At 49.7% G+C, this 27,160-nt stretch overlaps 1 protein-coding gene across 1 annotated transcript; it reads left to right on the top strand.

The window, feature by feature from the left end:
• Positions 1-1,460: 1,460 nt before the first annotated feature.
• On the top strand, positions 1,461-3,552 carry Gsc (goosecoid homeobox). The gene is made up of 3 exons (XM_021647018.2): positions 1,461-1,958; positions 2,501-2,760; positions 3,109-3,552. Exons 1-3 carry the CDS (start codon positions 1,601-1,603, stop codon positions 3,262-3,264), a joined length of 774 nt encoding a protein of 257 aa, XP_021502693.1. The 5' UTR covers positions 1,461-1,600; the 3' UTR covers positions 3,265-3,552.
• The last annotated feature ends 23,608 nt before the right edge of the window (positions 3,553-27,160 follow it).

Raw genomic sequence — 27,160 nt, 5'->3', positions numbered from 1 at the left:
GTCCCCTACCCGAGCCTCGCCTGGAGTAGCTGGACTGTGGCCCGCGCGAAGGCCGGAGGATGGACCGCTCTGCCATTCCGGGGCTGGCCCCCGGGCCGGGCGACCTCGGGCCTCGGCTTCCGTTCCGCGCAGACGGCAGCCAACCTTCCCGAAGGTCGCCCAGCCGCCTGCGCGCACAGACCCGGGCCGGCTGCGCCTCCCGCGGCCCGGCCGTGCCTCGCGGAAAATCCCGCAAATCATCACGGCCGCCCGCAGCGGCCCGACTTCGGTCCAGGCCGCTGGGGTCCCACGGAGGCCAGCGCAGGCCTGGGAGGACAGCTGGGGAGGCCTTTCGGAACGCAATGCCATTCAGTGTGTCGAGGAAGGAGGTAGGCAGGCCACGCAGACCCCGCCAGAATGAGAGCCCCAGAACAATTTGGAGGAGCACAGCCCTTCTCCCAGAATAATAACCCAAGAGGTACAGAACCTACCGGCACCCACGCGGGAAGCCCCTGGAAGCGTGGCTTCCGAGCGCTCCTCTCGGTGGCGATTTTTAAACAGTGGCTGAATTTGTCCTTCCCCGTGGTGTTAGGAGTTAGGGAGCGTCAGGGTAGTTTTCAGACCCAAAAGTGACCACAGAAAAGAAGACAACTTTTACGAAGCCGGACGCGTCCCTTTCCTTTGTCGTTTTTGCTTTAAGAAAATTTGGCTTTCGCAAAAAAAGAAGATTTGGAGTGGGGGGGAGGATCTGGAAAAAAAAGCGAAAATAGCACTAGTTTGCGGGGGGTGGGGTTTTCGGTCTCTCTCCCGAGGAGCGACGCAGCCACCCTCATTTTCTCAAAGCAAACAAATTCAGAAAGGGAGTAGAAAGTAGTCCTAAGGTAAAACTGGCCACAATGAATTCGAGCTCCAAGCAGAGGAAATCACACCCCATAATGGAGAGAAAAGGGTCGGGGCGGAGAGGTCGGCGGCGGAGTTGTTAACGGCGGCGGGACAATAGCATTAATAAGATTAACCTGGGCAATTAGGCCGCCCGCCCAGCAAGGCCGGGGCCGCGCCGGGGGCCGCCGAATGGAAAAGATTAGGTTAATTTCATTAATTCTCAATCCACAATCTCTCTCTCTCTCTTTTTTTTTTCGGGCCCTGTAGCCCCCCCTCCTCTTGGCATCTCTCTCCCCCCTCCCCTGCAAGCGCAGCCCCCTCCCGCCACCCCCTCCCATCTCACACCACCCCAAGGAAAAGAAAAGGACCAAATCTGGTTCTGTTTGTCATCTGCATATTACCAGGAACTAAATCCAGGATGACGTCGACTCGGTATAAAACCAACAAGAGGTTGAGGCGGCCGGAGCTGCGTCCTACCCGCGGGTTTGAGTTCAGCGAGGCGGCGGCGCGGGGAGGGAGAGGGCGGGAGGAGGGAGCGCGGACGCAGGGGGCGGGGAGGGGCGCGGGCCGCGCGCTCGCCCGCGCTCTCTTTCGGTTTGCTCGTCCTCGGGAGCGGAGAGCGGGACAGCCCCCAGCCCCCCACCCCAAACCCCGCCGCTCGGAGACCTCTCGGTCTCCGTCGTCTTCTTCTTCCTCGGCGCGTCCCCGCCGCCCCCCGGTCCCGGCGCGGGGCTCGGGGATGCCCGCCAGCATGTTCAGCATCGACAACATCCTGGCCGCCCGGCCGCGCTGCAAGGACGCGGTGCTCCCGGTGGCTCCCAGCGCGGCGGCCCCGGTGGTCTTCCCTGCGCTGCACGGGGACTCGCTGTACGGCGCGGGCGGCGCCACCTCCTCGGACTACGGCGCCTTCTACCCGCGTCCCGTGGCCCCCGGGGGCGCGGGCCTCCCGGCGGCGGCGGTCGGCGGCTCCCGCCTCGGCTACAACAGCTACTTCTACGGGCAGCTGCACGTGCAGGCGGCGCCCGTGGGCCCGGCCTGCTGCGGGGCCGTGCCGCCGCTCGGCGCCCAGCAGTGCTCCTGCGTCCCGACGCCCCCAGGTAGGGTCGCGATCGCGCGCGCGCGGGCCGCCGCCGCCGCCGCGGCTGTCGGGGGCTCCCCCGGGGCGAGGACGCGCGGTGCCGCTCGCTCTATTCACCTGGCGCCCACTCTCTCCCTTTGTGAGCCTTCCCCTTTCCCCCATTGATTTGTTTATTATTATTATTATTATTATTATTATTATTATTATTATTATTATGATCACCGGGAACGGGACTTTGCATCGGTCCTTTGCAAAACTTTAGGCTAGAGTTCGAGAAACGGAGACACCTGGGGTCCCGGGGTGGGGGTGACTCCACAAGCGCGTGGAAGTTGAGCGAGGGCGCGGGGAGACGACGACTCGGAAGTGGCTTGGGATGGGTGGGAAGCGGACCCTCTCGTGTCCGGGCGTCCCTGGGCCCGGTGCTGCCCAGAGACCTACCGCCCTTGTAGACCTTTGTAAATGCTTAAGTGCGAGGGGCGGGCAGCGAGCGGGCAGCCAGCGGGCTGGCGTGCGGTGTCCAGGGAGGAGGGAGACTGACCGGCGTCCCCTCCTCTGTCGCAGGCTACGAGGGCCCCGGCTCCGTGCTGGTGTCCCCGGTGCCTCACCAGATGCTGCCTTACATGAACGTGGGCACGCTGTCGCGCACCGAGCTGCAGCTGCTCAACCAGCTGCACTGTCGGCGGAAGCGGCGGCACCGCACCATCTTCACCGACGAGCAGCTCGAAGCCCTGGAGAACCTCTTCCAGGAGACCAAGTACCCGGACGTGGGCACCCGGGAGCAGCTGGCCCGGAAGGTGCACCTCCGGGAGGAGAAGGTGGAGGTAGGCGCGCGGGTGGGGTGGGAGGGGGAGTCGAGCGGGCGCTTTGTGCCCTGGTCCTCCCGGGGCGGATCCTGAGAGCATCCCGGAGGCCGAGGCCCGGAGGAGGCTGCCGAAGGGCGCTTTAGGCCCAGGAAGTGCAGTGGGAAGGCGGAAGCGTGGCGGGTGCTTCCCCTCCTCCCGTTGCTCTCTTCCCCCCCACCCACCCCCGAGAGCGGCGATCGCTTGCAGTTTCACCCAGGCCGGGCTGAGACGCCACGGCCAGGCTGTCCCCCGGCCGCGGGGGGCCACCCGGGTGCCCTGGTGATGGCGGTTGCCGCTGACTGTCGGTGTCGCTTCCTTGCGCAACAGGTCTGGTTTAAGAACCGCCGGGCCAAATGGAGACGGCAGAAGCGGTCCTCCTCGGAGGAGTCGGAAAACGCCGAGAAGTGGAACAAGGCGTCCTCGAAAGCGTCTCCCGAGAAGAGGGAAGAGGAAGGTAAAAGCGATTTGGACTCGGACAGCTGACGGCCGCGGGCCGGCTGGGGCGCTTGCCTGACGCCAGGACTTGCACAGACAGACGATGCTACTTGCACACGCCCTGCCTTGCGGGAGGGAGGGGGTCGAGAAAGCAGCGAGGAGCTAGCTGTAAATAATGTACAGGCCCGGGACCGACCGCCGCCGGGGACCGGTGCGCGGGGACCGCAGCCCCGCCACCCCGGGCTGCCAGCCTGAGCCGCGTCCCCCACCGTAGTATTTATAGTTAAGTTAACGGTGACAATACAATAAAGTGACGAGACACACAGACCGGCCATGTCGTGTTTGGTACCCTAGTGCCACCAGTCGAGGCCTAGAAAAGAAACGTGTTTAGCTGCGTCGAGGAAGGCAGTTAGAGGCAGCGAAGGAGGGGTGGGAGGCCCGCAGTTGGTCGCCTTGGGCATCGTGGGTCGTCAGGGAGGGGTGCAGAGTGGCGGGCCCGGGGGTTTTTAAGGCGGCGTCGCCTCTTCCGTTGTGCCTTCCTTCCTTGACCCTTCCTCGGAGCCCCCTCCCAGACACTCACTTGGGGACTTTGCTTTCAACCCCCGCCCCCCTCATCAGACCTAATCATGAATTAAATTCCTGTGCAAAAAGGCAGCTGGGATGAGATCTCCCAGGGCGTTGGTGCTTTCATTCTGGCTGTCACCTCCCCAGGGAGCTGTCCCTTCCTCCCTGTTAGCCTAGGGCGTTTGTTTCCACCCCACAGACCTGGCGCTTGCACCGTCTTGAGTACCTCTGAGAGCTGTGTGCTGGAGCGCCCGCCCGCGGGGTGCGTAGTTTGGACCACGCTAGGTTTCTCTGAGTTTTCCAGCTCCTCTCTGGAAGGGCCGGTGGGTCTCTCTTTCTGCCGGCCCTGTAGAGTTCCCTGCCAGAGGATTCCCTTGGAAATGATTGACTCCTTTCAGCGAAGACTATCAGCCCTCCGCCATCCTCCCCTGAAGGAAGGAGCACTCCCTGCCTTTCTACCAGGCCGGTCTGACATTTACTTTTTCTCTGTAGCAGGGAGGTCACTCCGCCTGCCATCTTCATTCAACAAGGCTGCTTTAATATGTTAAACTCCTAATTGGTTCTACCTTAAATGTGTCTAAGAGGAAGCCAAAGCCTGAGGCCCACTCTTAAGGAGCAATGGGGATGGGGAAGGGGAGCTGGCTTCCCCTGTGCCATTTTGCATGTTTGGAGCAATATCGTAGTGTCAGGATTGGACACTGTGGCTAGAAACAGCGCAGGAAGAAGACACAGTGATTTATGGGAAATGTATATATTTTCCTCACAATTTGTAGGATTATAAAGCCAATGTGACTAAAGCCCAGGGGGAATGCAACAGAGTGATTTTTCTTTAATCTGGGATCTCAGGCTGGTCTTGGAGGCCAGATCTCCATGCCTTCACCTTCTCTGCTGGAATCACAGGCATGCCACCAGCTCCAGGTCCTGCTTTATGCAAAAAGAAAGGGATGAGGGTTTGGAAGACAGATCTGCCTTCCGGACGATCTCTGTCATTAGACTCCGACAGTGAACTGTCTCTGATACTAGCTTCCAGTAAAACAGACACAGCTGTAGGGGATCTGCTTTCCATGGTGGTGAATGTTTCCAGGTACTAATTCAGAGTGGCACCTGGCACAACAGAATACATTGTGTGGCTGCATAATAATTAATAATAATAATTAATAATAATAGTAATCAAGTCAGCATGGCTTTTATAATATGACAGAACTAAAACTTCAGAACTCACTTCGTCATCCAGGATCTTTGTGAGATGGGGCATATTGTCAGTGTTTTTACAAGTGAAGAGGTTTCTGAAAGGTTAAATACTCTTAATTTACATCATGCAATCCTTAAGAAATAAAGGGCATGGTGGTTTTTCACCCAAGTGAATCTGGTCTGTAACTGGAAATATTTCCAGTGGTCACAGTTCTTGTGAGCAACATTCAAAGAACATGGCCAATTCTAGATGGGTCTTGGAATGGCTTTTAATATGCCTTCACTTTAGATGCCAGGCATCCAGGGCGAGAGGGCACTGACTGCTCTGCACCCCACTTGGTAACAGTTGTGTTGCTGGACGGAGAGGAGACTGCGGGACCATCCGTGCAACACTCTAAGGCAGGACAGCATCATTCTATCCTGAGATCCGCTCTCTCATGTATAACAGGCTCCCATGTCTGCCGTCTCCTTGCAGCTGACCTGCCCTCCAGCTTGCTGTAAAAGGAAATTCTTTAATTTTAAAGAAAATCTTCATTTTTTTTTTCTTGTTTGGAAGAGCTATATAGCAAGCTCCAGGGAGAAGGGGAATTGAAGGGATCCTCCTCCCCCAGAACACCTGGTGAGAAGTCACCCATGTGGGGAGGAGGGACTGGAGCTAGCTGTTCTTGCTTGGTTTTGGGCAGATGCAGGGTGGTGAGGGACCCTGCCCCCTCCCCAGCCCCCGTGCCTGTAGACCCCTGGGAAGTGTCCTAGCACTCGCCCAGCTCACAGGAAACAGGTATGATAACCGTCTGGAGTGAAGAGGGAAATGTCAGCAAGGCTGGCCTAATTATAGTCTGCCCTCCCTTCTGCATGCCCCAGGCAGCTGTGGGGCTCAAACCTCTGTTGTATGGCTGCCGGGTGTCAGGCAGGGCCAGATGGGGTCACAGGGCAGAGAGTGCTGGGGCCCTTTTAATTTTCTTTGGTGGCACTTTGACTCACAGTGTTGGAAAGTCCTGCATATATGTGGGCAAGGTGTGGGCCCGGTGGCTTGTCTCAGTAGTTTCCACCTCACACTCTTTGCATCCTGCCTCTTTCGTGGAGCTAACATCCAGGGCCGTGATTGGGACTATGGTCTGTAGATCTCCTTGTCCTTGAGTGTCGATAAATCAAGATGCCTTGAAGAACCTAACTTGTTCTTTTGGACCGTGGTGTAATCTAAACAGAAGTTCGCCAATAATGAATGACTGTGGGGACACAGAAATTAATGTGCTGTGCCATATAGTCTAGAAAAGAACAACAGTAATAAGCAGTCCCCTAAAAACAGTCTAGCATTTTCTATATTGCAACCCTTCCACACACATCTCAGGCCCATTTTAGCCTCCTTTTTATTTTTTACTTTTTGAGATAGGATTTTACTTTATAGCCCCGGCTATCTTGGCACTCGTTATGTAGACCTGCCTGTCCCATAATGTATAGATATCTGCCTGCCTCTTCCTCAGGGTTAAAACATTTGCCTCCATGTCTGATGACTTCTTTTGCAGGTAGGAGTTTGGAGGCTTGGAGCGAGTGAACAGTAAGAGGCAGAGCAGGCACACACGGCTACTTTAGTGAATTCTCACATACCACATCATTGCTTGTGATGAGGGTAGTGTACATTTTCTGGGCATCCCTGGACCATGGAAGGCCCTGGTTGGAAAGAATTGAGGGATAAGAGGTGAATGTGTATATATTGAGAGGGAGTAAGGTTGAGCGTCTACAGATTTTCATCTTTTTTTCCTAGAGAATGTGTGGCCGTTCTTTGTTGGTGCCAGAACAGGGTTGGGGGCGCGGAGGAGTTTTTTGAAACTACTGTTGATCAAGCAGTATCCAGGGAGGGTGTGTTTTAATTACAGCTCTTTGATCAGCATATCAAAGTTTAATTGACATTTGAACTTTGAACCCAGAGGATTTGTTTTGCTTTTCTGGGGACAGGATGACCTTAAACTGTGGCAGTCCTACCATAACCTGTTGAGTGCTGGGGTTAGATGCATGAGCCACCATGTCCCGCTAGAATGTTATTTTAATATATGTGTGTTTTTGTGTATGCATGTGTATGCATGAAATAGAAACAGACAGATTCTTGTTCTACTTCATTGCATGGCGGCTGTTGAGGACCAGGAGGTAGGAGTGACAGGGAGATATTTTTCTACATAGTGGACAGCTGGGTGACTGGACCTTAAAACCACCCTGGCCCAAGCCTCTATCAGAATGAGTCCTTGTCCTCACCCCATAACCTGCGGCAGGTTAAGCTGACTGTCTGTCTGTCGGCTGCTTTCCCCACCTGCAAAATGGGTCATAGGAGAGGACTTGAGATAGAGGAAGGGACCCAGCTGAGCGTCTGACACGTTTGTTCATTAGCCCTGGCTTTGAAAACCTTGTCTGACCAGCTGATCAATGCCCCGATTAAGCAGATTAAAGAATGCCCCTTGTTTTTAATTGTTGTTGGTTTAGGAGTCTGCTGTGCTGTGATGGCCTGGATTTAGAAACATCTGCTGAGATGTAAAAGCTCTCATTCTTTTCAAAGCCCCGGGATTTAGAATGTAGAAGAATATTTGCCTAGGGTTTGGATTTGATTTCCAAGTTTTGTGAAATGACCTTGAAGGTTTTTTTTGAAAGTAAAACCAAAACAAACCCCAGCCGCTAGTGCAGAGACCCTTGAACATCCTGGAAGAAGGAGATCTGGGTTGTTTGGCAGTGAGGCCTTGTCCCTTGCCGAACCAACGTGAGGCCTTCCCCCAATGCCTGTCCCTAGAGTCACCTGATCGCTTATGGTTTGCCTGTAAATCTGAGGAAAGTAAAAGAGCTTCATCTTTGCGGTCTGAGGGACCCACAGAACCAGCGGGGGTGAATTGTGGCTTATTATGACATCCAAAAGTGGGTCTATAAGTTTTGGGCTCCCAAAGCGTCCGTCTGTTCCCACGTGTGCAGCAGCCCAGGAAAGCATCATCATCGAGGGACGGACTTAGGAGGCCTTCATCCATTCTCGCCTTTCTCTGAGAGCCCTGCTTAGAACTTGTGTTTCTCTAATTTGAGGTCCTCAAAGCCCGTTGGCCGTATCTAGCAGTCAGTTTTAAGCGCATCAACTGCTCGCTGTCCAACACCTTCCCTTGTGCTCCGGAGCCCCCCAGAAGCTGATTTATAGAAGCTGTGATTAGTGGGGTAATTTTAGCCTCCATGCAGAGTTTCGAAGCATCCGCGTCATTTCCTCATTGCCAGCAGTGCTGGTGCTCTCCCCCTTCCGCCCACCTACCAGGCTCACCCCAGCGAAAGCTATGCTGCAGGAGGCATGCTCCCAGACCCCCAGAACTTGTACATGGGAACTGGGCTTAACTTTTCTCTTTTGGAGGGCTGGGATGGAAATATTTTTAAAATATTTCTTTTCCTCCTTCTCCTCCTCCTCCTCCTCCTCCTCTTCTTTTTCTGTTTTGTTCTGTTTTAAACAAAAAGCTCCACGTTGTCCAGTTTCAAACACACAGTTATGGCTATAGGTACAGTGTCACAATCAGGCCACACTCAACCCAGTGGCTACAGACTTCTGTTGGCCTAGTGACAGTCGGCACCTTGGCAGAGCACTTTCCCTGGGGCCTGAGGTGCCGTGTGGCTCCAGAGGCTGATGCCACCAGATGGAGGGGTTTCCTCATACAACCTGGGGGCAGCATGGGCCTGAATCTCACACTGTCCCTTTAATCTTATGCCACACACATCACTGACATCACTTCATAGGGACAAGAGAGGGACGCTCCCTCCCAGATGGGGCATGAAGAAGCCTCCTTTGAAATTCCTTTAAGTGCTAACTGTGGAACCAGAAAAAGAAAACCGCACTTCTCCAAGAACCGGAAGGCCCGATGTGTCTGTCGGGCATACCCCTCTCTGCTAGGAAAACGCAGTACCCCATGAAGCTGGAATCCCAGCTGGTCCTTTCATCTGAAGACATCTCCAAGGCCAGATGGCTGGGACATTAAGGGACGTGCATGCTCAACATTGTTTTGTGTCTGAGGAATAAATATTTAAATCTGAAGCCAAGTGAACCACTTTCTACTGAAGTGGGCAGGGCCCGATTAGGTGAGTGTCAGTTCCCCCGCACTTGTCCTAAGCGCAATCCCAGCCTGCGTGACTCCTGTGAAGATCTTACCCCTGCCTGGTCGGCTGAATACACGGAGTGATATTGAAGAGATGGAGGCGCCTGTCTCTTTCTGCATTCTCAGAATAAGACTTTCCCTGGCAATTGTCTCAGTTTTTCCATGGGATAATTGACCTCAGGTACAAGGGTGAATGGAGAAAGACTTCTTGAAACTGCATTTCAAGTTCTGGAAAGATCTCAGATCTTACTATATAGTGCAGGCTGGCCTTAAATAATTAGTCTTCCTACCTCAGCTTCTCAAGCACTGAAATTAGAGATCTTCACCAACACACCCAGCCTACTTATGTTGATTCAAACAAACAAAACAAAACAAACATATGATAGGCTGTAAGTGTGGCTCATACCTGTAATCCTCCGCACTAGCGAAGCTGAGCAGGGAAGATGACATAGGGATTTAAGGCCAGTCTGGGCTACATTGACTTCGCCAACAGAGTAAAACCATATATATATGTGTGTGTGTGTGTGTGTGTGTATGTGTGTGTGTGGTCTTATATATATTTATATGTCTAAATATATATATATATAAATAAAATAAAATTTAAAAATACAGAAAATGTTTTCTGCAGTGCTCAGGAATGGTGTGAAAAGTGGGTTACATTTGCTTGGTGGACTGACTGTTGATTTTTAGGATAATTTCCCTGGGTGTGTCCTTGTGTAGTCTGCACTGGTGGACATGGCTGCTATACTAGCTGCTTTGATAACAACATTGTGTCTGATGGTGTCCCGGTGCTTTATCTTCATTGTATTTAATCTGCACGTGCTTCTGTGAGGCTGGCATTGTTTTCAATGCTGGAGACTGAAACCTGGGCACTGTGCATTGACTCTGAGCTACACCTCCAGCCCCGAGATTGGCCTTTTCTGCACCACTGTGCAGAAAAGAAGGTGACTTGAGCCAAGGAGGGCCAGCCATCAGACCCCACATCCCAGTGGGCTCCTGTACGATGGCATGCTTCCTTTAGCAAGGGCCAGCCAGATATTCTGGCTGGCATGTCTGCCTGGGATGGAAAGAGCAGTGTGACCTTTGAGCTTCAGCTTTCTTCTGGAGAAGAATATAACCATTTTGTGGTTCAGATGGGGTGGTTGAAGTCTAACGCTATAATTTCCAGCAACATGTGAAAATTACCTGGGGTTTTGCAAACACAGATCACCAATCATGGTAAATATATCAGCACATTAAAAATAGTCCCAAGCACAGAGTCAAACACTGTATGGGAGCAGCCTCATAGCATCGCGAAATATTAAAAAGGTGCCTAGTATGCAGCAGAAGTTGTTCCAGACACTGATAGCACAGCCATTGCCCTTCTGGACCTTTTTTATTTTTTATTTTTTCTCTTGCTGAACTACAAGCTCCCTGGGATGGCCAGTGATCTCCTCAGAGCTGCCTGGTTTTATCCCCTCAACTCCGAGGTTTGTATTGCCATGTATGGCTAGCTCTTACCTGGGTTTAGGGGATCCCAACCCAGGTTTCTTTTGCAGAAGAAGCATTTTATTCACCGCACCATCTCCCCAGCCCCTTGGTATCTTTTCCTCCTATTTTAATGAAACCAGTCCCACCAGGGTATGGTGGCACACAGCTGTAATCCTAGTGTGCAGAAGGCTGAGGCAAGAGAATTGTGAGTTCACAGCTACACAGAGCTGAAGGCAAACCTGAGCTACACAATGGGACCCTGTTTCAAAACACCAGGGCTGTGGATGTAGCTCAGTGGTAGAGCATATACCTGTAGCTCATGTAAGGCCCTGGTTTACATCACCAACTTTGAAAACAAATAAAAAGAAAAATCAGCTAAGTGTGGTGGTGCATGCCTTTAATCCCAGCACTTCTGAGGCAGAAGCAGGAGGCTCTCTAAGTTTGAGACCAGCCTGACCTACGGAGAAAACAGAAAACAAAACAAAACAACATATAACAATAATAATGATAATAATAATAAAAACATCTTTACCTTCTTGAAAGGTCCTACCTCCAAATATAGTCACAAAAGCCTTCAAGGTTTAGTCTTGGGGAACATATCCAGTCCTCTTTAGCCTTTGCCTTGTTAATGAAACCAGCATCTTTACAGACTTAACTCACCAGATGCTGGGGTTTCCCACAGGCCTTTTCAAATTTCATGAATCAATACTGCTTGCCACAGCTTCTGTGGACCACTAACCAGCTCACTGGAGTCTTCACGGGCCTCTTCTGAAGAATGCTAGTAGAGTCTGCTGCTACACTGTCATAGAACTAACTGGTATATATGTTGTCCTTGATCAGTGAGTGGGGGACGGGGTGCCAAGCATCTGTTCCTTCAGTATTTACTTACTTACTTATCTAGAGACAGGAGCTTGTGCACATGCTTCTGTGAGGCTGGCATTGTTTTCAATGCTGGAGACTGAAACCTGGGCACTGTGCATTGCTAAAAGAGCTTTGACTCTGAGCTACACCTCCAGCCCTGAGATTGGCCTTATTGTCACCACTGTGCAGAAAGGAAGGTGGGCTTGAACTTGCTCTGAGGTTGATAGTGACCTTGGATCCTGATTCTCCTCTCTCTCCCTCCTGATTCTGGGGTTATAGGCAGACATTACCACACTTGGTTTATGCTGTGCTGGGGCTTCAACCCAGGGTTTGCTGCCTACTAAGGAAACTACCAACTGAGCCGCATCCCAGCCCTGTTCATTCTGGCTGATTGATGGAGAGATAAAAGGCAGAGAGCAGAGATGTTGCAAAACCACTGGAGAGCAGTCTTTTGTCTCCTACCATCATACCATCATTTCTCACTCTCTTGATGGCAAAGAAACTTGGAGACCCATCTTGAGCCCTGATATATATATTTTTTAAAAAGCTCGTTAAGGCCTGCTTTTCCTTACAGTACAGCCTGTGTCTACCCAAAAGGTCACCAGCCTATGCCCAGATAACCTGGTCTTTTCAGAAATCCAAAGCCCAGCTCTGAGGGGGCATCTCTGGTACAGGCAGGCTTCCTGCTGCCTGCTGTCTCAAGGGGAAAGCCTTTCCACACTAGCAACATTCTCCAGGCCTTGCTGAGCTGAGGGCTTCCAAGTTGAGGGGTCATTTGGATACCAACTAGCATCCTCCAGGGATGGGAATGACCACCACGCAGCTGACCACACAGCATGGATGTCTCTTTCACAGCAAGGGCTGACTGGCTACAAGGATGCTTTTCTCTTCCCAGTGCCTAACTTTTCTCATCTCTGTTCCAGGAAGACAGTATGGACTCATTTAAAAAGAACACCAGTTTTCAGAGCAGAAATCAAGAGATCTGGTGGATACCAGTTTTCAGAGTAGAAATCAAGAGATCCCTTCACACTCATTTTCTCCAGAAGCCATCAATTGCTAGGATGGTTGCTCTTGGGCTGGCTTTTTCTGTTTGGGTCCAAAGTGGACATCAGCGATTTTCTTTTCTTTTTTTAAAGATTCATTTATGTATGTATATGAATGGTTAGTCTTCCTGTACATGGCAGAAAAGGGCATCAGATCCCATTATATATGGTTCAGAGTCTCCAGGTGGTTGCTAGGAATTGAACTCAGGACCTCTGGAAGAGCAGCCAGCGCTCTTAGCCATTGAGCCATCCCTCCAGCCCAACATCAGCGATTTTCAATCATTTCGAACCTATTCGGATAAATTGTAGAGGCTGCCTCTATTTTCAAGGTCCTGAGGGGTTGGTCTGCATTTGGTCCGAATTATGCTGCTGTCGACAGACGGCAGTAAAAGTGCTTTTGCAGGCAGGAGAGAGCGGTGGGGAGAGCTGGGTGTCTAGAGACGGATTGGGCAGCCTGGCTGTGTTTCCCAAGGCTCCTCCAGCTCTGACACAGGCAAGCCATTTAATCTCTAGAAGACATGTTTGCTTCAAGCATAAAACAGAGTTAATAACTCAAACCCCTTTGTTTTCTCTAGGGCAAATTACGGAGAAATCTTGGAAGCCTAAAAGCAACACCCCCCCCCCACACCCATTATTTCCCCTGGAGAGGGAGAGATGAGTGGAGTCCCCAAATGAACTGGATGTGAAATGGCAGAATATGATGTTGGTAGCAGTCCATTTTTTTCTTTCTTTGCTTATGGAATATTGCAGGGAGGATTCCTTTTTACAGACCCAGACTAGAACATCCAAGAGGTTAAAGCTACATGAAAATAGTCTGGGTCTTGAAGGAAACAAAACAAACAAATAAAAGCAAACTGGCAGCCCTGGATGCCTCAGCTTGCTGGAGGCCCCTCCCTTCCCTTTCCAGTGTGGTCGAGGACTGGCAAATCGGGTAAAGCAGGAACCTTGCAGAGGGGCATGCCGAGGGGCACCAGGCTGGGCACATCCCTAGCAGACTCTGACGGTAGCTTGCTACTGTGTGGCAAGCTCAACACAGCCTGACCCTAGACTGTCCAGAGCTCTGGGAGAAGGGGAACGTTGTCGAGGGGACATGGTCAGTGGGGTTGTAATGGTGGGAACAGCCCTGAAAGTTGGCTGGCTGTGGGCTGCGTATGTTAGGGTGCCAGGACAAGTGGTCCAGAATGGGGCTTCCAGCACAGAGCTTACTCTGACTCCAGAGGCTCCAGGAGGCCTGCAGAAACAAGACAGACCCCAGGATGCACTTAGGCAATGAACAGTGGGTATCTGAGCCCAGGTCCTCATAAGAATTTCCTCCTGGGACAGTGCAAACAGCCTTCCTTGGGAATACTACTTTTGCCAACACTGGGACAAAGTTCCCGTATGAATGTGGACACTTCTTGTTTGACCCTTTTTTGGTTTCTGTCTTTTCCTCAGTATGACCCTTCCCTGCCTCCATTCCAGATCAATTCCAAGGACCTTACCCAGAGTCTTCTCCTTACCCAGGGTCTTCTCCTTCATCCCATTCCTGGTCCCTGTTGTTGTAGTCTTACCCACTCTTCAGCCTCACATGCCCTCATCCAACGTCTTCACCTTTTGCTAGGGCTGAAGCATCCAGAGAAGAGCTGAGGCAGCCCCTTCCCTGAAGGGCTCCTAGCAAGAAAGGCAACTGCCGCAGTAACAGTGATTTGGTCAATGGTGAGGAGAGCCAAGGTAGCAGCTGGTGTGGGCCCGAATGAGGACATGCAGGGTCCACTCATCTCCACAGTTAGTTCTTGCCCTGCCTCGGTTTCCACATCTGGGTACTCAGTCTGCAGAAAAGAGGCGCCTGCTCCTCGGAGCAGCTCAGACTACTGCATGAGACCATGTGCTTATAGAGCTTGGCTCAGTGGCACGTGCTCAGCTGATATTGCTAGTACTGTCATGGGTGGTCCTGGTTCCACTCTACTGGAGGAATGGGATAGGTCTGAGGTCAAGTTAATAAAGATTTTTATAGAGCATAGCCCAGAAGCCATTTCCAAGGGGACCTATGAAGGGCATCTAGGCGGGAGTTTAAAGAAGCTGGGGCTGAGGTGGGCATAAAAGAAGCCGGGAGTAGAGACAAAAGAAGGGTCCCCAGGCCGGATTAATGGGGCTTTAATAGGACAATGCCATTAACAGGGGCCTACCTCTTGGTCTTTCTTCCCTTCTGCACACATTTGTAAGCCTCACATCAGTGGACATGTCCACTCAGGGCTTAGTTATATCCCACGCTGGACACCAGAGCCATGTGACTAACACTCCTGAGTTTTAAAACCAGTGACTCCTCGAACAGAAAGTAGCGAGGGACCAAGAGATCATTTCCACGCCCATATGTGTCTCTGCATCTACCCCGTGTTGAAACACAGGTGTTCATTCAGTTTCACACTGATTTTCTTTCTGACGCTGGGCTTCCATTAGCTGCACACGCCCTGTAAAAATTCCAATCCACGCAGGAATGCAAGAGCCCTGCTGTCCTCCCCAGCATCTTCCTTTATGGTAGCCACCATCCCAAAGAGCCTGGCCTTGTCTTTCTCTCTCTGAGTGTGTGCACGCATGCATAAGTGTGTTTTCAGGAAACAATCCATTGGGCATAGTACACAGACATCCCCTGTCTGGGCAAGATCTAGTCCATCAACCTTGTGGTTCCCAGGTGGAACAGGTGAACCTTCCTCTCCTTGACGTTTTTCTCATTGCCTATTAGGAAGCCATTTCTGGTGTGTGTGTGTGTGTGTGTGTGTGTGTGTGTGTGTGTGTGTGTGTGTGTTTTAGGCTAGATCTTGCTTTGTAATATAGGCTTGTCTCACACAGGAATCCTCCTGGTTCAGCCTCCTGCCCAGCTTCTCTCTGACTTCCATGTGTCATAATTAATGTTCAAAGAGAACCCCTGTGTAACTGACTGCCATACCCCTCCCTGTCCGGTTCCTGAGCAGCCTCGGGCTCCTGAAGGGGATATAAGAGACCAGCCTTGCTGCTTAGCTAAGGGTCAGTCATTGATCTGTGCCAGGCTGAGTGGCAAGAGGGCAAAAAAGAGAGTGGCACTAAGTATTTGGTAATTTGCTCATTTGTAATATTTGTATTTTCTTCATCCATCACTGGTAAATCCTGAGACCACCCCCACTTCCAATTGGCATTGTCCCCTATCTTCCTTGGGTCTCTATAGGACAAATAGTCATTTCCTTCCTTTCTTTTTTTTTTTTTTTTTTTTTTTTGTCTCGTTTTGCTTTGTTTTCACAATACAGGATTTCTCTGTGTAGCCCTGGCTGGCTATCCTAGAACTCGCTCTGTAGACCAGGCTGACCTCAAACTCAAAGACTTAGCTGCCTCTGCCTCCTGAGTGCTGGGATAACAGATGTTCCCAGTCACCATCCAGCTGGTCCTTTTGTTACTATACAGATTTGAGTAAATCAGTCCAATGAGCCCTTGGTTCCTGCCACACATTATGCTTTCCTCAAGCTGTCCTTGGTATTTGAACTTTGTTGGTAGTTGTTGGTTTGTTTCTGTAGTTAATAGTTCATGTTTGTGGAATAAGAGTCCTCATGTCTTGGTAGCTTCCAGATTCCTTTGCTTACCAGGCTCTACTATTCCTAGGGCTATAGTAGATACTTGTTTCCTACAGTTTTTTTTCTAGTATTTTTAGAGTTTATTAGCCATGTCGAGGGGTACTTGCTTGTAATATTGGCCCATGGAGGCTGAGGAAGAAAGACTGCTATAAATCCGAAGCCAGCCTAGATTACATGGTGGAATCCTGTTCCGATCAGTGAAGCTGTGTGGAATTTATTTTAGTCCCTAAGGTGACATGAAAGCAAAATTTGGGGATTGGAAAGATGGCTCAGAGGTTAGAAACACTTGCTGCTCTTATAGAGGCTCCAAGGGTGATTGCCTTCACCCACATAGAAAGCTCCCATCCACCTGTGACTCTGATTCTAGAGGATTCAGTACCCTCTTCTGGCCCCCCAGGGAACAGCACTCATGTCTATGCATACACACACACACACACACACACACACACACACACACAAATGGGATGGGACACAACAGAGACAACAGAAGGGGAGAGACAGAGATAGAGAAAGACAGGGATAAAGAGGGAGGAGAGAGAGAAGAGAGAAAGAGGGAGAGAAAGAGAGAGAGTTTATCACAGTAAATACTTGAAGACAAGCCTCCAGAAAAGTAGAGGGAAGCTTGGAAGTTGGTATGGGGAGACGCACCTACACATTGACTTATCATTTACTTGCAAATATTCTTTGGGTTTAAAAAATATTCACTTAGTTGTTTATTTTTATGTGTGAGCACGTGTGCCTGCATGAGTTTTTATGTACCACATGCACGCGGTGCCTATAGAGGCCAAAAGGAACTGGAGTTGCATGTGGTTGTGAGCCGCCATGTGTGTGATAGGAGCTGAACCCAGGTCTTCTGCAAGAGCAGTCAGTGCTGTTACCTGAAGTTTATATTCATCAGCCTGTAGCACATGCTGAGCTCAATGCACCTAGAGCAAAGGACAACTCAACACAATAGCAGTGTTCTTGGGAGATGAGGCAGGGCCACAGCTGGCCTTCTCATCCAGCTCAGGTTGCCACTCAGTTTTCTTTGCCTCTGGCCTCTGATCCATCCCACATCTCTTTCTTTCCCCAGAGGCCAATCTTCCCTGTACCCCAAGCCATAGGGTGAGCTTGTGTCTCCCCAACTTCTCCATGGGGCCTCTGTTTTCCATGGCCCAATTCCACATTCAACAGAGGACATCTGGTCAACCCTACTTGAATTGGAATCTACGAGACATGAGCAGGCGAAAATAATGACTCTGGAGGGCCTGGTTTCCAGTCCCAGACAGACCAACCCTATAGGTTCTCTGTCTCCAAAGGGAGGGAGCCTGGATTTCATGCTGAGAAGCTCTGAGATGTAGCTTGTATCTACAATAGACTCTGGGGACATCGGAAGCCCCAGAATTCAGTTTTCTATTTTTTTACACTGAATGAAGAGGATCTATGCTGTTTCCTTATAGGGTGGTTGGGAGAAAACCACACTCTATTTGATGTGAAGGTATTTTTTAATCCCCTAACTTTTTAATTGTGTAATTGCTGCTTCCCTCCTCCCCTCATGTTTTCTTCCTTCTCCTATCCCCACTCTTTCTTAAAATACAGCATGCTCCGTCCTTATTAGGAAAAAAAACATGTTTATTCGTTCCAGGAAAAAAGGATGAATAAACCTGAGCCAAAGTCTACAGTCCTGCTGTTGACACCGGCTGGTATGCTGGTCTGACATTAATACCCTCTGTCCTGTTTGTGTGTGTGTGTGTGTGTGTGTGTGTGTTATTTTGAGGCAGGGCCTTGTTTTGTACTCCAGGCTGGCCTTAAGCTCAGGATTCCCCCCCTCCTCAGGCTTCTGAGACAGTAGGGATGTGCCACCACACCTGGAAATTTTTCTTTCCCTCCCTCTCTCCCCTGCTGCCCTCTCTCCCTCCTTTCTTTTCTTCTCACAAGGTCTCCAGGCCTTCAGTCCTCTGTATAGCTGAGGCTGGCCTTGAATTTCTGACTTCCCCTGTCTGTGCTGCCCAAGTGCTGTGATTACAGCCATAGACCAGGGGATCAAAGCCTGGTGTAAAAGCACCTTTTATTCTCCTGTTTCAGTTGTTGTCTCGGAGGCTTACAGTTTCTATCAGCTAACCCAGGCCTCGTCCTGGGAGCTGCTAGCCTCTGTACACTCTAACCTAGGCCCAGAATGTGTTCAGCCTCTGAGACTTACTGCTGAATAAGCTCACCCTTTCTTGTTCTTACTGAGCTCTGAGCTGGCTGGTTCAGACTCCTCTACCAGCTGACTTATTCAATCTGGTGTCTCTCTCGGCCCCTGAATTGCCCTGCTTGTCCTCAAACTAACTCCAGCAATCTTTTCTAATCTTCTGGCTCTTTCTTATTCTCTGGCTCATTCAGTCTTCACCCGAGTTCTCTCTCTGCAACCTGTCTCTGTGTTACTGTTCCAGTAGAACTGCCTCCTCATTCTCTCTCATTGCTCATTAAGTAGCTTCCCTCTCCTCTCTTTTCTTGTGAGAGTTGGGTTTCTCTTATTCTGTCAAACCTTCCTTTGATTCATCACTGTTTCTGCCACTCAATTAGACATCACTTTCAGACATGGATGCTTCCTTCCACAAACTATCTTTATGTTCATTGTTTGGGATTAAAGGCATGTGCCACCCACCACTCCTGGACCTAAGCTTTTCTTTACCTGATACTTGCTGTACACCAGGCTGGCCTTGAACCAGGCTTGCCTATGTCTACTGGACTAAGGGCGTGTTTATATCCTAGCAAGATCACACAGACCTAGGTCTTTGGATGTGATCTCTTACCAGAACAGCCGTGTTCTAAATTAAAATCCCCCCAAACACAGGGCTTTAGGAATGTTAGACAAGTGCTCTACTGACTGAACTGCAGCCCCGGCTTCTCTCCCCTTTGCTCTCTGTATGCTTGTTGATATGTGTGCAGACACACACGTGTGTGCAGATGCACACGCATGTGCGTATGGAGGCCAGAGGGCAACCTTAGTAGTGACTTCAGTTGTTAACCACTTTCTGTTTTGACACTGTCTCTCTCATTAGACTGTAGTTTGCCAAGAAGGCAAGGCTGGCTAGCCAGCAATCCTAAGGTAGCTGCCTGTCTCCGCCTACCCAACATTGAGATTGTAGGCTTTTAAGTGGGCCCTGGGGAATTGAACTCAGGTCCTCTTGCTTGCAAAGCAAACGCTTTACAGGTTGAACTGAGTTACAGCCTCTCGTTTTGTTCTTAGGGCTCGTCTGGCTATGTACCACCAGGACTGACGCTTGCTGTGTAGATTAGCTAGCCTTGAACCAGCGGTAATCCTCCCGCCTCTGATATCAGAGTGCTGGGATCCAGCCCTTATTTACTTAAAAATATTTTTATTTATGTGTATGTGTCTGTGTGAGTATATGCCATGTGTGTGTGTGTGTGTGTACAGAGGCCAGAAGAGGCCATCAGATCCCGTGGAGCTGGAGTTATAGGCAGTCGTGAACTCCCAAAGTGAACTTTAGGAACCAAAGCCAGGACCTCTGGGAGAGCAATAAGTTCTCTTAACTGCTGAGCCTTTGTTTCAGCCTATCTTATTATAAAGACAATCATCCCTTATTTTGAAGCATGGCCTTCCTGGAACTTCAAGTTCCAGAAGTAGAATGGGGTGTTATTGCTACCTTTTATGGCCATGTTTATTTCAATTGCTGGCATGTCTCAGTTGTTGGGACAGTCAGTGGGAAGCCCAGCAGGTCACTGGACACAGGGAATAGGTTTGGCCCCTAAAGGCTTATGTGTATGAATGAATGAATGACTCACAGGGAGTGATACTATTAGGAGGTTTGGCATCATATAAGGTGTGGCCTTATAGGAAGAAGCATGTCACTGTGGAGGTCATGTCACTTTGAGGGTATAATGCTCAAGCTACGGTCAGTGAGACAGTCTCCTCCTGGTTGCCTTTGGATCAAGATGGATAACTCTGTCTCTAGCACCATGTTGGCCTGTTTGCTCCCCGCCATGATGATAATAGACTAAACCTCTAAAGCTGTAAGCCAGCCCCAATTAATTGTTTTCCTTTATCAGAGTAGCTGTGGTCATGGCATCTCCTCACAGCAATGGAAACCCTAAGACAATGTCCCACAGCCTGCTTTTCCTCTGCCCCCAAACTTTGAAGTTTCCGGGTCGGCATGTCTGAAGGCTGAAATGACAACTGCAGAACTTTCCCCCCACTGCCCATCTGGATGTGCCCGAGACCGTATTACATTTGTAGAAAAATGTGACCCGATGGCTTCTGATTACTTGTTTGTTTGTTTTTTTATTTTATTCTTCACAGTTCATGTTATATTGCAGCCATTTTCCTTTCAGCAGGTGGTCTCCTAAGCAATGTGAAGAGAAGGCTGCCTGTTTCTGTAGGCCCCAGGAGCTGTCCAGTGGGTGCTCCTCAGACATCCCCATGTGTATGGAGTACAAAAGGGGAGCCCATCTCCCTTTGATTCTGGAAAACATTTGTAAGGCATTTTCCAATTTCCATGGTGAATTCATGTCGATTATGGCTTCCCACTTTCCCTACCAGCCAGAGTCCTCTCTAAAAGCTCCAGAACAGAGGCCAAAACAGGGCAAAGATAATGAACATTTTCCTTAACTCTCTGGACAATTGCCAAATTGTTTTCAGTTTCTCATTTTGGCAAATGTCTCGAGAGGCTACTGTGTGTGGTGGCTCTTAACCAGGACCAACAAGGCCTATGACAGTGCTGCCTGGGGACAAGTAGCATGACAGTGAGGCATGCTGGGATCCCTCCTCACACTGGGTGTCTGTTCTGAATGGTGTTTGAATTGTGGGCTTATATTCCTTCAACATTATGGGTTTCTAGTGCAGGGTACCTTATAAGTCCACTCTCCCAGCCCCTGCTTTGTTCTGTCTTCTACAAAACCAAAGGGTTGAAAGAATGAAAACTTCCAGGATTGTTTGACGATGGAGGATAATACTGATTGTAACACTCAATGAAAACACACACACACACGCGCGCGCGCGCGTGTATAGAGTTGAACCTGGTGTTGCATAACTGGAATCTTAATGCTCAGGAAGTAAATGCAGTAGGATCGTGAGTTCAAGGTCTTCCTAGGATACATAGGTAGACGCCTGTCTTAAAAAGGACAACATACAAACAATCATTTCACTTAATAATTGTACATGCAAAATATCCTAAATAAATTGTGAGCACACTGTATTCAAAAGTCTTCGATACAGACTTGACTCTCTGTATCTCTGGACTTGATCCATATCTGTGGAGTGTGTCATCATGGATAAAAAATATTTAGTTAAAAATGAGCTTGCAAGCCACCTCTATAATCACAGCACTGGGGCTGAAGCAGGAGGATAGCAATTTTGAGGCTACAGCTCCCTGCCTGACATTTAGGGTTTTCTTTTGGAATCTCTTAGGCTCCAAGGGCTTAGGTAGTCCTACAGCTCTCCTGTCTGCAGCACATGCAGCCTCGGTATGGGGCTGGCTCTGCGCCATGCCTGCGGCCTTCCTTGGCAGATATCCTATGGGTTCTCTCCCTGTGGAGCTGGATGAGAGTTGTGAGCAGTAGCCATTCTGTAACCTGAATGCTATCTTATTTCCTCCACCAAACAAATTAGCTCATCACTCCTGAGCTCAGTATTTTCGAGTTTGTAGGGCACAGGCAACGCACAGCCAGGTCGTATGCCAGAATGTCACTTGAATGGCCTCCAGGCCAGTTCGCAGTGGAGTCCTCAGTCTCCTCTGAAGCCTCCTGACCAACCCTCTGCTGTCCACTGGGTTCTGCTTATAACACTGTGGCTTTCCAAGCCCCAAACTCCAACTCTCCCAACAGCCCTTGAATGACAGCCCACCTCTCCCTACATCAATTTCCAAACACTAGCTGCTTGGTTTTTTTTTTGTTTTTTTTTTTTTTTTTTTTTTTTGCAACATAATACTCAGCAGAAGCAACCAGTGGAAGGAGAGGTTCGTTCTGGCTCGCAGATGAAGGGTTCTGTCCATCACAGCGGGGACGGCACGACAGTGGGAGCTTCAGGCCGCTGGTTATGTAGCGTCTTCAGGAATAAGAGGGGTGAACACTGGTGCTCAGCTGGGCTTCGTCTTTTTGGTCTGAAACTCCAGCCCACAGAACGGTGCCACCAGCAGTTAGGGGGGATCTTCTCTTTCACCTAGTTTAGTTCAGAAATCCCCTCTCAACATCCTCAGAAGTTGATTGCCACAGTGATTCTAAATCCTGCTATCAAACCGTTACATTCGTGGTGTTAATGCTGGCAGCGACCCGGTGCATCAAGGACTTACGGATGTCTCTGAGTTACACTGGGAGGCCACACGCTGTCCGAGCCTGTGCAAGCACACTCCACAGTTCCTATAACAATAAGGAGCTTGCCTGAAGACGTGCTTCTCAGAGAACATTCCCTCATTAATCAATACCAGGATGCACTGGTGGGGATCATCTGAACACACACAAGCGCATTTTCGGGGATCGCTCTGCTTCATGCTAATGAAGCTGCCCCCGGCAATGGCATCATTGCGATTCTCATTTGTGTGAATAATGAAGTGTTGCCAGCTGCCTGGATAAGCTGGTCAGGAACGAAATATGAGTCCGTGCTCTATCCACCCTTTGGCGAGAAGGAGGGGACCTGTTTATGAGCGTTCTCGTGAAACTGCACGGTGCTCATCAGCCCCTCCCCTGCCCTGCAGCCTTGCTGGTGAAGGTTAACTCCCCCTGGCTATTTCCGCATGCTCCGGAGGCTGTGGGAACGCAGACTAACTTTCTAAGCCGTGCGTTCTGAAGCTTCCCTTGACAATACACTTCTGAAGGCTGCTGACCTGCTGTCTCTTGAGGCTGGTTCACGGGGTGGTCCAAGGCTTTATGAGATATTTAGAGACCCCCGACTCTCTCACTCAGTAGTCACGTAGAGCACTTCACAAGCCCCGGGGCATTTTGGGGGCCATGCAGAAGTCCTTGAATTAAAATTTAAAACCAGAAGGGGGGAAAATGGACATACTAATAAAGAAGTACCATGGTGAGCATCTATAACTCCAACATAGGGGAGTTGAGGACAGCCTGGGGTATATCGTATGTTCCAGGCCACTCTATGCTACTGCGTGAGACCTTGTGTGTGTGTGTGTGTGTGTGTGTGTGTGTGTGTGTGTGTGTGTTTCATACCCGTGTTGATTAATGAGGGGATGTTCTCTGAGAAACACATCTTTAGGCAAGGTCCTTATTGTTATAAGAACCCTGAGTGTGCTTGCACAGGCTCAGTGTGTGTGGCCTCCTGGTGTAACTCAGAGACACGCATAAGCACCTGACGCACAAGGCTGCTGCCAGCATTAACTCCATTCAATCCATTAAGCCTGATGATGTTTATCTCTGTATCAACTCAACTGTAAAATATAACTTTATGTCATGTTTTATGGAAGAAGAGCCTCACTAAAGTAAAAGTGTGTGGGCCCACGAAAATCCTGTGGCCACTCTGTCTGAGCTCACTATTTTACCTTTTATACCATTATTTTGGAGGCAAGATGGCTCAGTGAGTTGGACACTTGCCATCAAGCTTAATGGCCTGAGCTTGATCCCAGGGTATCACATAACAGAAGGAAAACTCTTGGAAGTTGTCCTCTGACCTCCACATGGATGCATGGCACACATACCACCCTCCCAATAGATAACCAAATAACTAAATGAAATTACAAGAAAAGACATTATTTTGCTTTTTATGTAGCCCAAGTGACTTGCCAACTATTTAAAAAAAACAATCTTTATTATTTTGTGTGTCTAGGTATTTTGGCTGCATGTATGTCTGGATGCCCACACGTGTGCCTGGTGCCTGTGGAGGCCAGAAGAGGGTGCCAGATCCTTTGGAACCGGAGTTACATGTTGTTTAAATGAAGGAAAATCCCAACCGTTCTATTTTACCAACAAAGGCTCAGGAGCCAGATGCTGGGGTGAAAACCTCCTAGCTCAGAGAGGCAGAGACAGTAACCAGTTGACCTTCCGTCTCAGCTCAAGTATGGATAGAAAAAAAAAAAAACCCAAAAGGCTCACTACCTCAGCTGACAGCAAAGAAGCAAAAGGCCAAAACGCCCAAGGCCAACGCCTTGCTAGCTCAAAGCCCCAAAAGACTGGGAGCTGAGGCGCTGAAGCCGAAGCTAAAGCCAGAGCTTGAGCTAGTAGCCCTTTCTTCTTCTCCATACTGTCTTAAATACCCTCAACTCAAAGTCCCTACTCTTTAACCCCTTCCAGCTGGTTTCTTGCTTGGCTCCCTGACCCAGGATTAACTTTATTAAATCCTGTGTACAGAAAGCTCTTGGATTAAAGGTGTGTGCTAAGGCTGGGTGAACCACACCATAATCACCGGTTTACAATAAAGAGAAAGTTCTTGGATTAAAGGTATGTGATAGGCCCAACCACACCAAAGGGACAGGGTTTTACAGTTCACAATTTTGGGGATCACAAGGGGATCAAATATCCTGTAACAGTTACAGATCTTTGTGAGCCGCCATATAGGTGCTGAGAATCAAACCTGAGTCCTCTGAGAGAGCAGCCTGTGCCCTTAACTGCTGAGCCATCTCTCCAGTCATGACTTGACACCTCCCAAATGCTGTGATTACATGCATGTGGCAAAGCGCCTGTCCCCAAATCATTGCTTTATGATAATGAGAAAAATTGTCATTAAATACACAGCAAGAATGCTCACAGGGTCCCTCCCAAGAACTGGGCTTGGAACCTGTGGAGGAGTGGAGGAGAATGGGGTGTTACTGTCCCTGTCTCAGGAGGTTTTGGAGAGTGAAGCAGGGCCAGGTGAAGTTGATACACTGGAATGCTGGGAAACCCCACAGCCACTGCTTCTCTACAAACAGCCTTGGCTAAGTGACTTGGAAGCCAGGTAGGATTCTCAGAGTGGACACTGATTCTCAGTGTGGGCTGGGTTTTGTAGGTAAGTAGGAGTTTTTTTTTTCAAATCAAGAAGTAGGGGAAGGCTCTTAGTCAGCCCGCAGAAGGGTGGAGGGTCCCACAGAGGCTGTCTTTGCAAAGTTTCAAGGGAGGGACAGAGGCCTCCTTTGTAGTAAGTAAAATAGGTGTGTATTCAGTTGCAGGAATCATGGAAATACTCATTTCTTCTTGAATGTTCTGAAAGATTCATGTCTTCTGTCGGCACCAACAATAACACATGACGTGAAATGCCACCGGCCCTGGCACCCCATCCAGCCCCGTGACGTGCAATTAGAAATGAGCGTTGATTTCAGATTTATCAGATTCTAGTTTTGACTTTTGTCCAGGAGGGAACAGGGATCCAGTGTTGTTCCAGGCTTATATTTCACCTTCCCGAGGAAGGAAAGGAAAGACACACGTCGTCTTGACAGGATGCAGAGCTGGGTTCCGAGAGAGGCGCCCTATTTCATAACAGGGCTGCTGTCTCGAACAGCCCCGCCCTGTGGGTACTGGTTAGTCTCTGGCCCCGTCATGCCCGAGATGTGAAATAGAATGCAGTCATGGGCCGCTGGCAAGTCCAAGACAAGGGCATCTGCCAGCTGCAGGTCTAAGTGGGCTTGGCTGGGGTGCTTGTCCTTTTAAAGTAGAGCTGGGGAGCTGGGAGGGACTGGCGTTAGGAAACCTTAAAATTAGCCACAGTTAGCATTTGCCAGAGAAGAACAGTGATGGCTCTTCCTGGGAAGTGGGGGCAGAGCCCTCTCTTTTCTTTGAGCTGGTCTCCCTTTAGGGAGTGGTAGATTTTTCCTTTCCCAGGAGACAGGGCATGCTGGGGATGGAGTCCAGGGCCTTGGTTACGCTAGGCAAGCACTTTGCCACTGAGCTGCACCCCTTCCTTGTTTTTGTGTTGTCTGCTCATGCTTTGGAGAAAGGGGATGGCTGCTTAACTCAGGCCGGCCCTGAACTCACGTGTAACCCAGGCTGGTCTTGAATGTGTGATCCTTTTACCTCAGCCTTCTGAGTGCTGGTATTACAGCACTTAAAGCTTCCCGCCACAAAGCTTCAGGAACTATTAATAACAAAGTAGCCTCCTTTAACACACACACACAAACACACACACACAGATACACATACAGTGACACAGATACACACAGACAGACACACACAGAGATGCAGAGATACACACATACACACACACCTTGTCCCTCCAGGAGATGTATCGCAGAGAGACATGGATTTGGGATGGAGTCTCAGCTCTGTCCCTCATGTTCTGAAGGAATGTGGTGCTGTTTTGTTCATGCTGAGTTCCTCCTTTTTAGCAGATGTGGACACAGGTAAGGCTGTGCATGTCCTGTCCCCATTTCTGCCACTCACGTCCACAGGCTCAGGAAGATGGCTAGACCAGTGGGGAGGGAGCAGGAGAACCAGGTGGTATCTGTGTGTCCTTCCTGTGTTTACCCCTGTGGCAGGCATAGGGCAGGTACTCAGAGTAGCTGTTGTCACGGCATTAACCCAGTTCTGGTTACTTTGCCCAGCACCCAGCTGGTCCTTGGAGGTGCTCTGGAAGGAGGGGTCAGTAGTCTTGTCCATGTCTTCATGGTGATGGGATTTTGGTTGGAGGGATCTGGACCAAATAGCAGCACAAACCCAGCCATTTGGCAGTGGCAGGAATCCAGCCCCCAAGAAGCAGGGTGACTGAGTCAGGAGCACCCACAGAGTTACCTGACCCTGTCCCAGATAAACAACGAGGCGCGTTGCCTTTGCATCAAAGAATGACCCCTTCTCTTTCCACTCCTCTTAATGAAGGGGATTTGAATGTACACCCTTTTCGCTCTTCCTGGGACTGTTATTCAGAAGAGGGGTTTTCTCTGAGTGCACCCTCATCAGGAGGCAGAGGCCAGCTGTGAGCCCATCTTTAAAAAACAAACAAACAAACAAACAAACAAACAAAAAACCTTTGCAAGGGATTTCTCACGATCTCCGATCTCCCCAAACCCCCAAATCTGCCCGAAAACATGGGAAGTTCAGATTACCACATCTTCAGGCTTTTCATAAACCCCATCCAAAAACAATGCTGGTTTATAACTCAATAAAGAGGATATTAATGAGGGAGCATTGTGGGTGGGAACGGCAAGCCAGGAAAAAGGATTGCCTCTGGAAGGCTGGTGTGAGCATTCAAGTTGGGGGGGGGAATAAAACTGCTAATCCTTAGTAGGATTTACCCTCATGA

This window comes from Meriones unguiculatus, chromosome 7 (assembly GCF_030254825.1).
Source record: "Meriones unguiculatus strain TT.TT164.6M chromosome 7, Bangor_MerUng_6.1, whole genome shotgun sequence".
NCBI lineage: Eukaryota > Metazoa > Chordata > Mammalia > Rodentia > Muridae > Meriones > Meriones unguiculatus.
The sequence above is the reverse complement of the archived record's forward strand: the minus strand, read 5'-3'. Positions and strand labels throughout refer to the sequence as shown.

Excerpts from the sequence above, each read along its gene's own strand:
- Gsc (XM_021647018.2), top strand. The coding sequence starts at position 1,601 with ATGCCCGCCAGCATGTTCAGCATCGACAACATCCTGGCCGCCCGGCCG. Across the intron at positions 1,959-2,500 it reads CTGCGTCCCGACGCCCCCAG|GCTACGAGGGCCCCGGCTCC; the intron begins GTAGGGTCGCGA and ends CCTCTGTCGCAG. Across the intron at positions 2,761-3,108 it reads TCCGGGAGGAGAAGGTGGAG|GTCTGGTTTAAGAACCGCCG; the intron begins GTAGGCGCGCGG and ends CTTGCGCAACAG.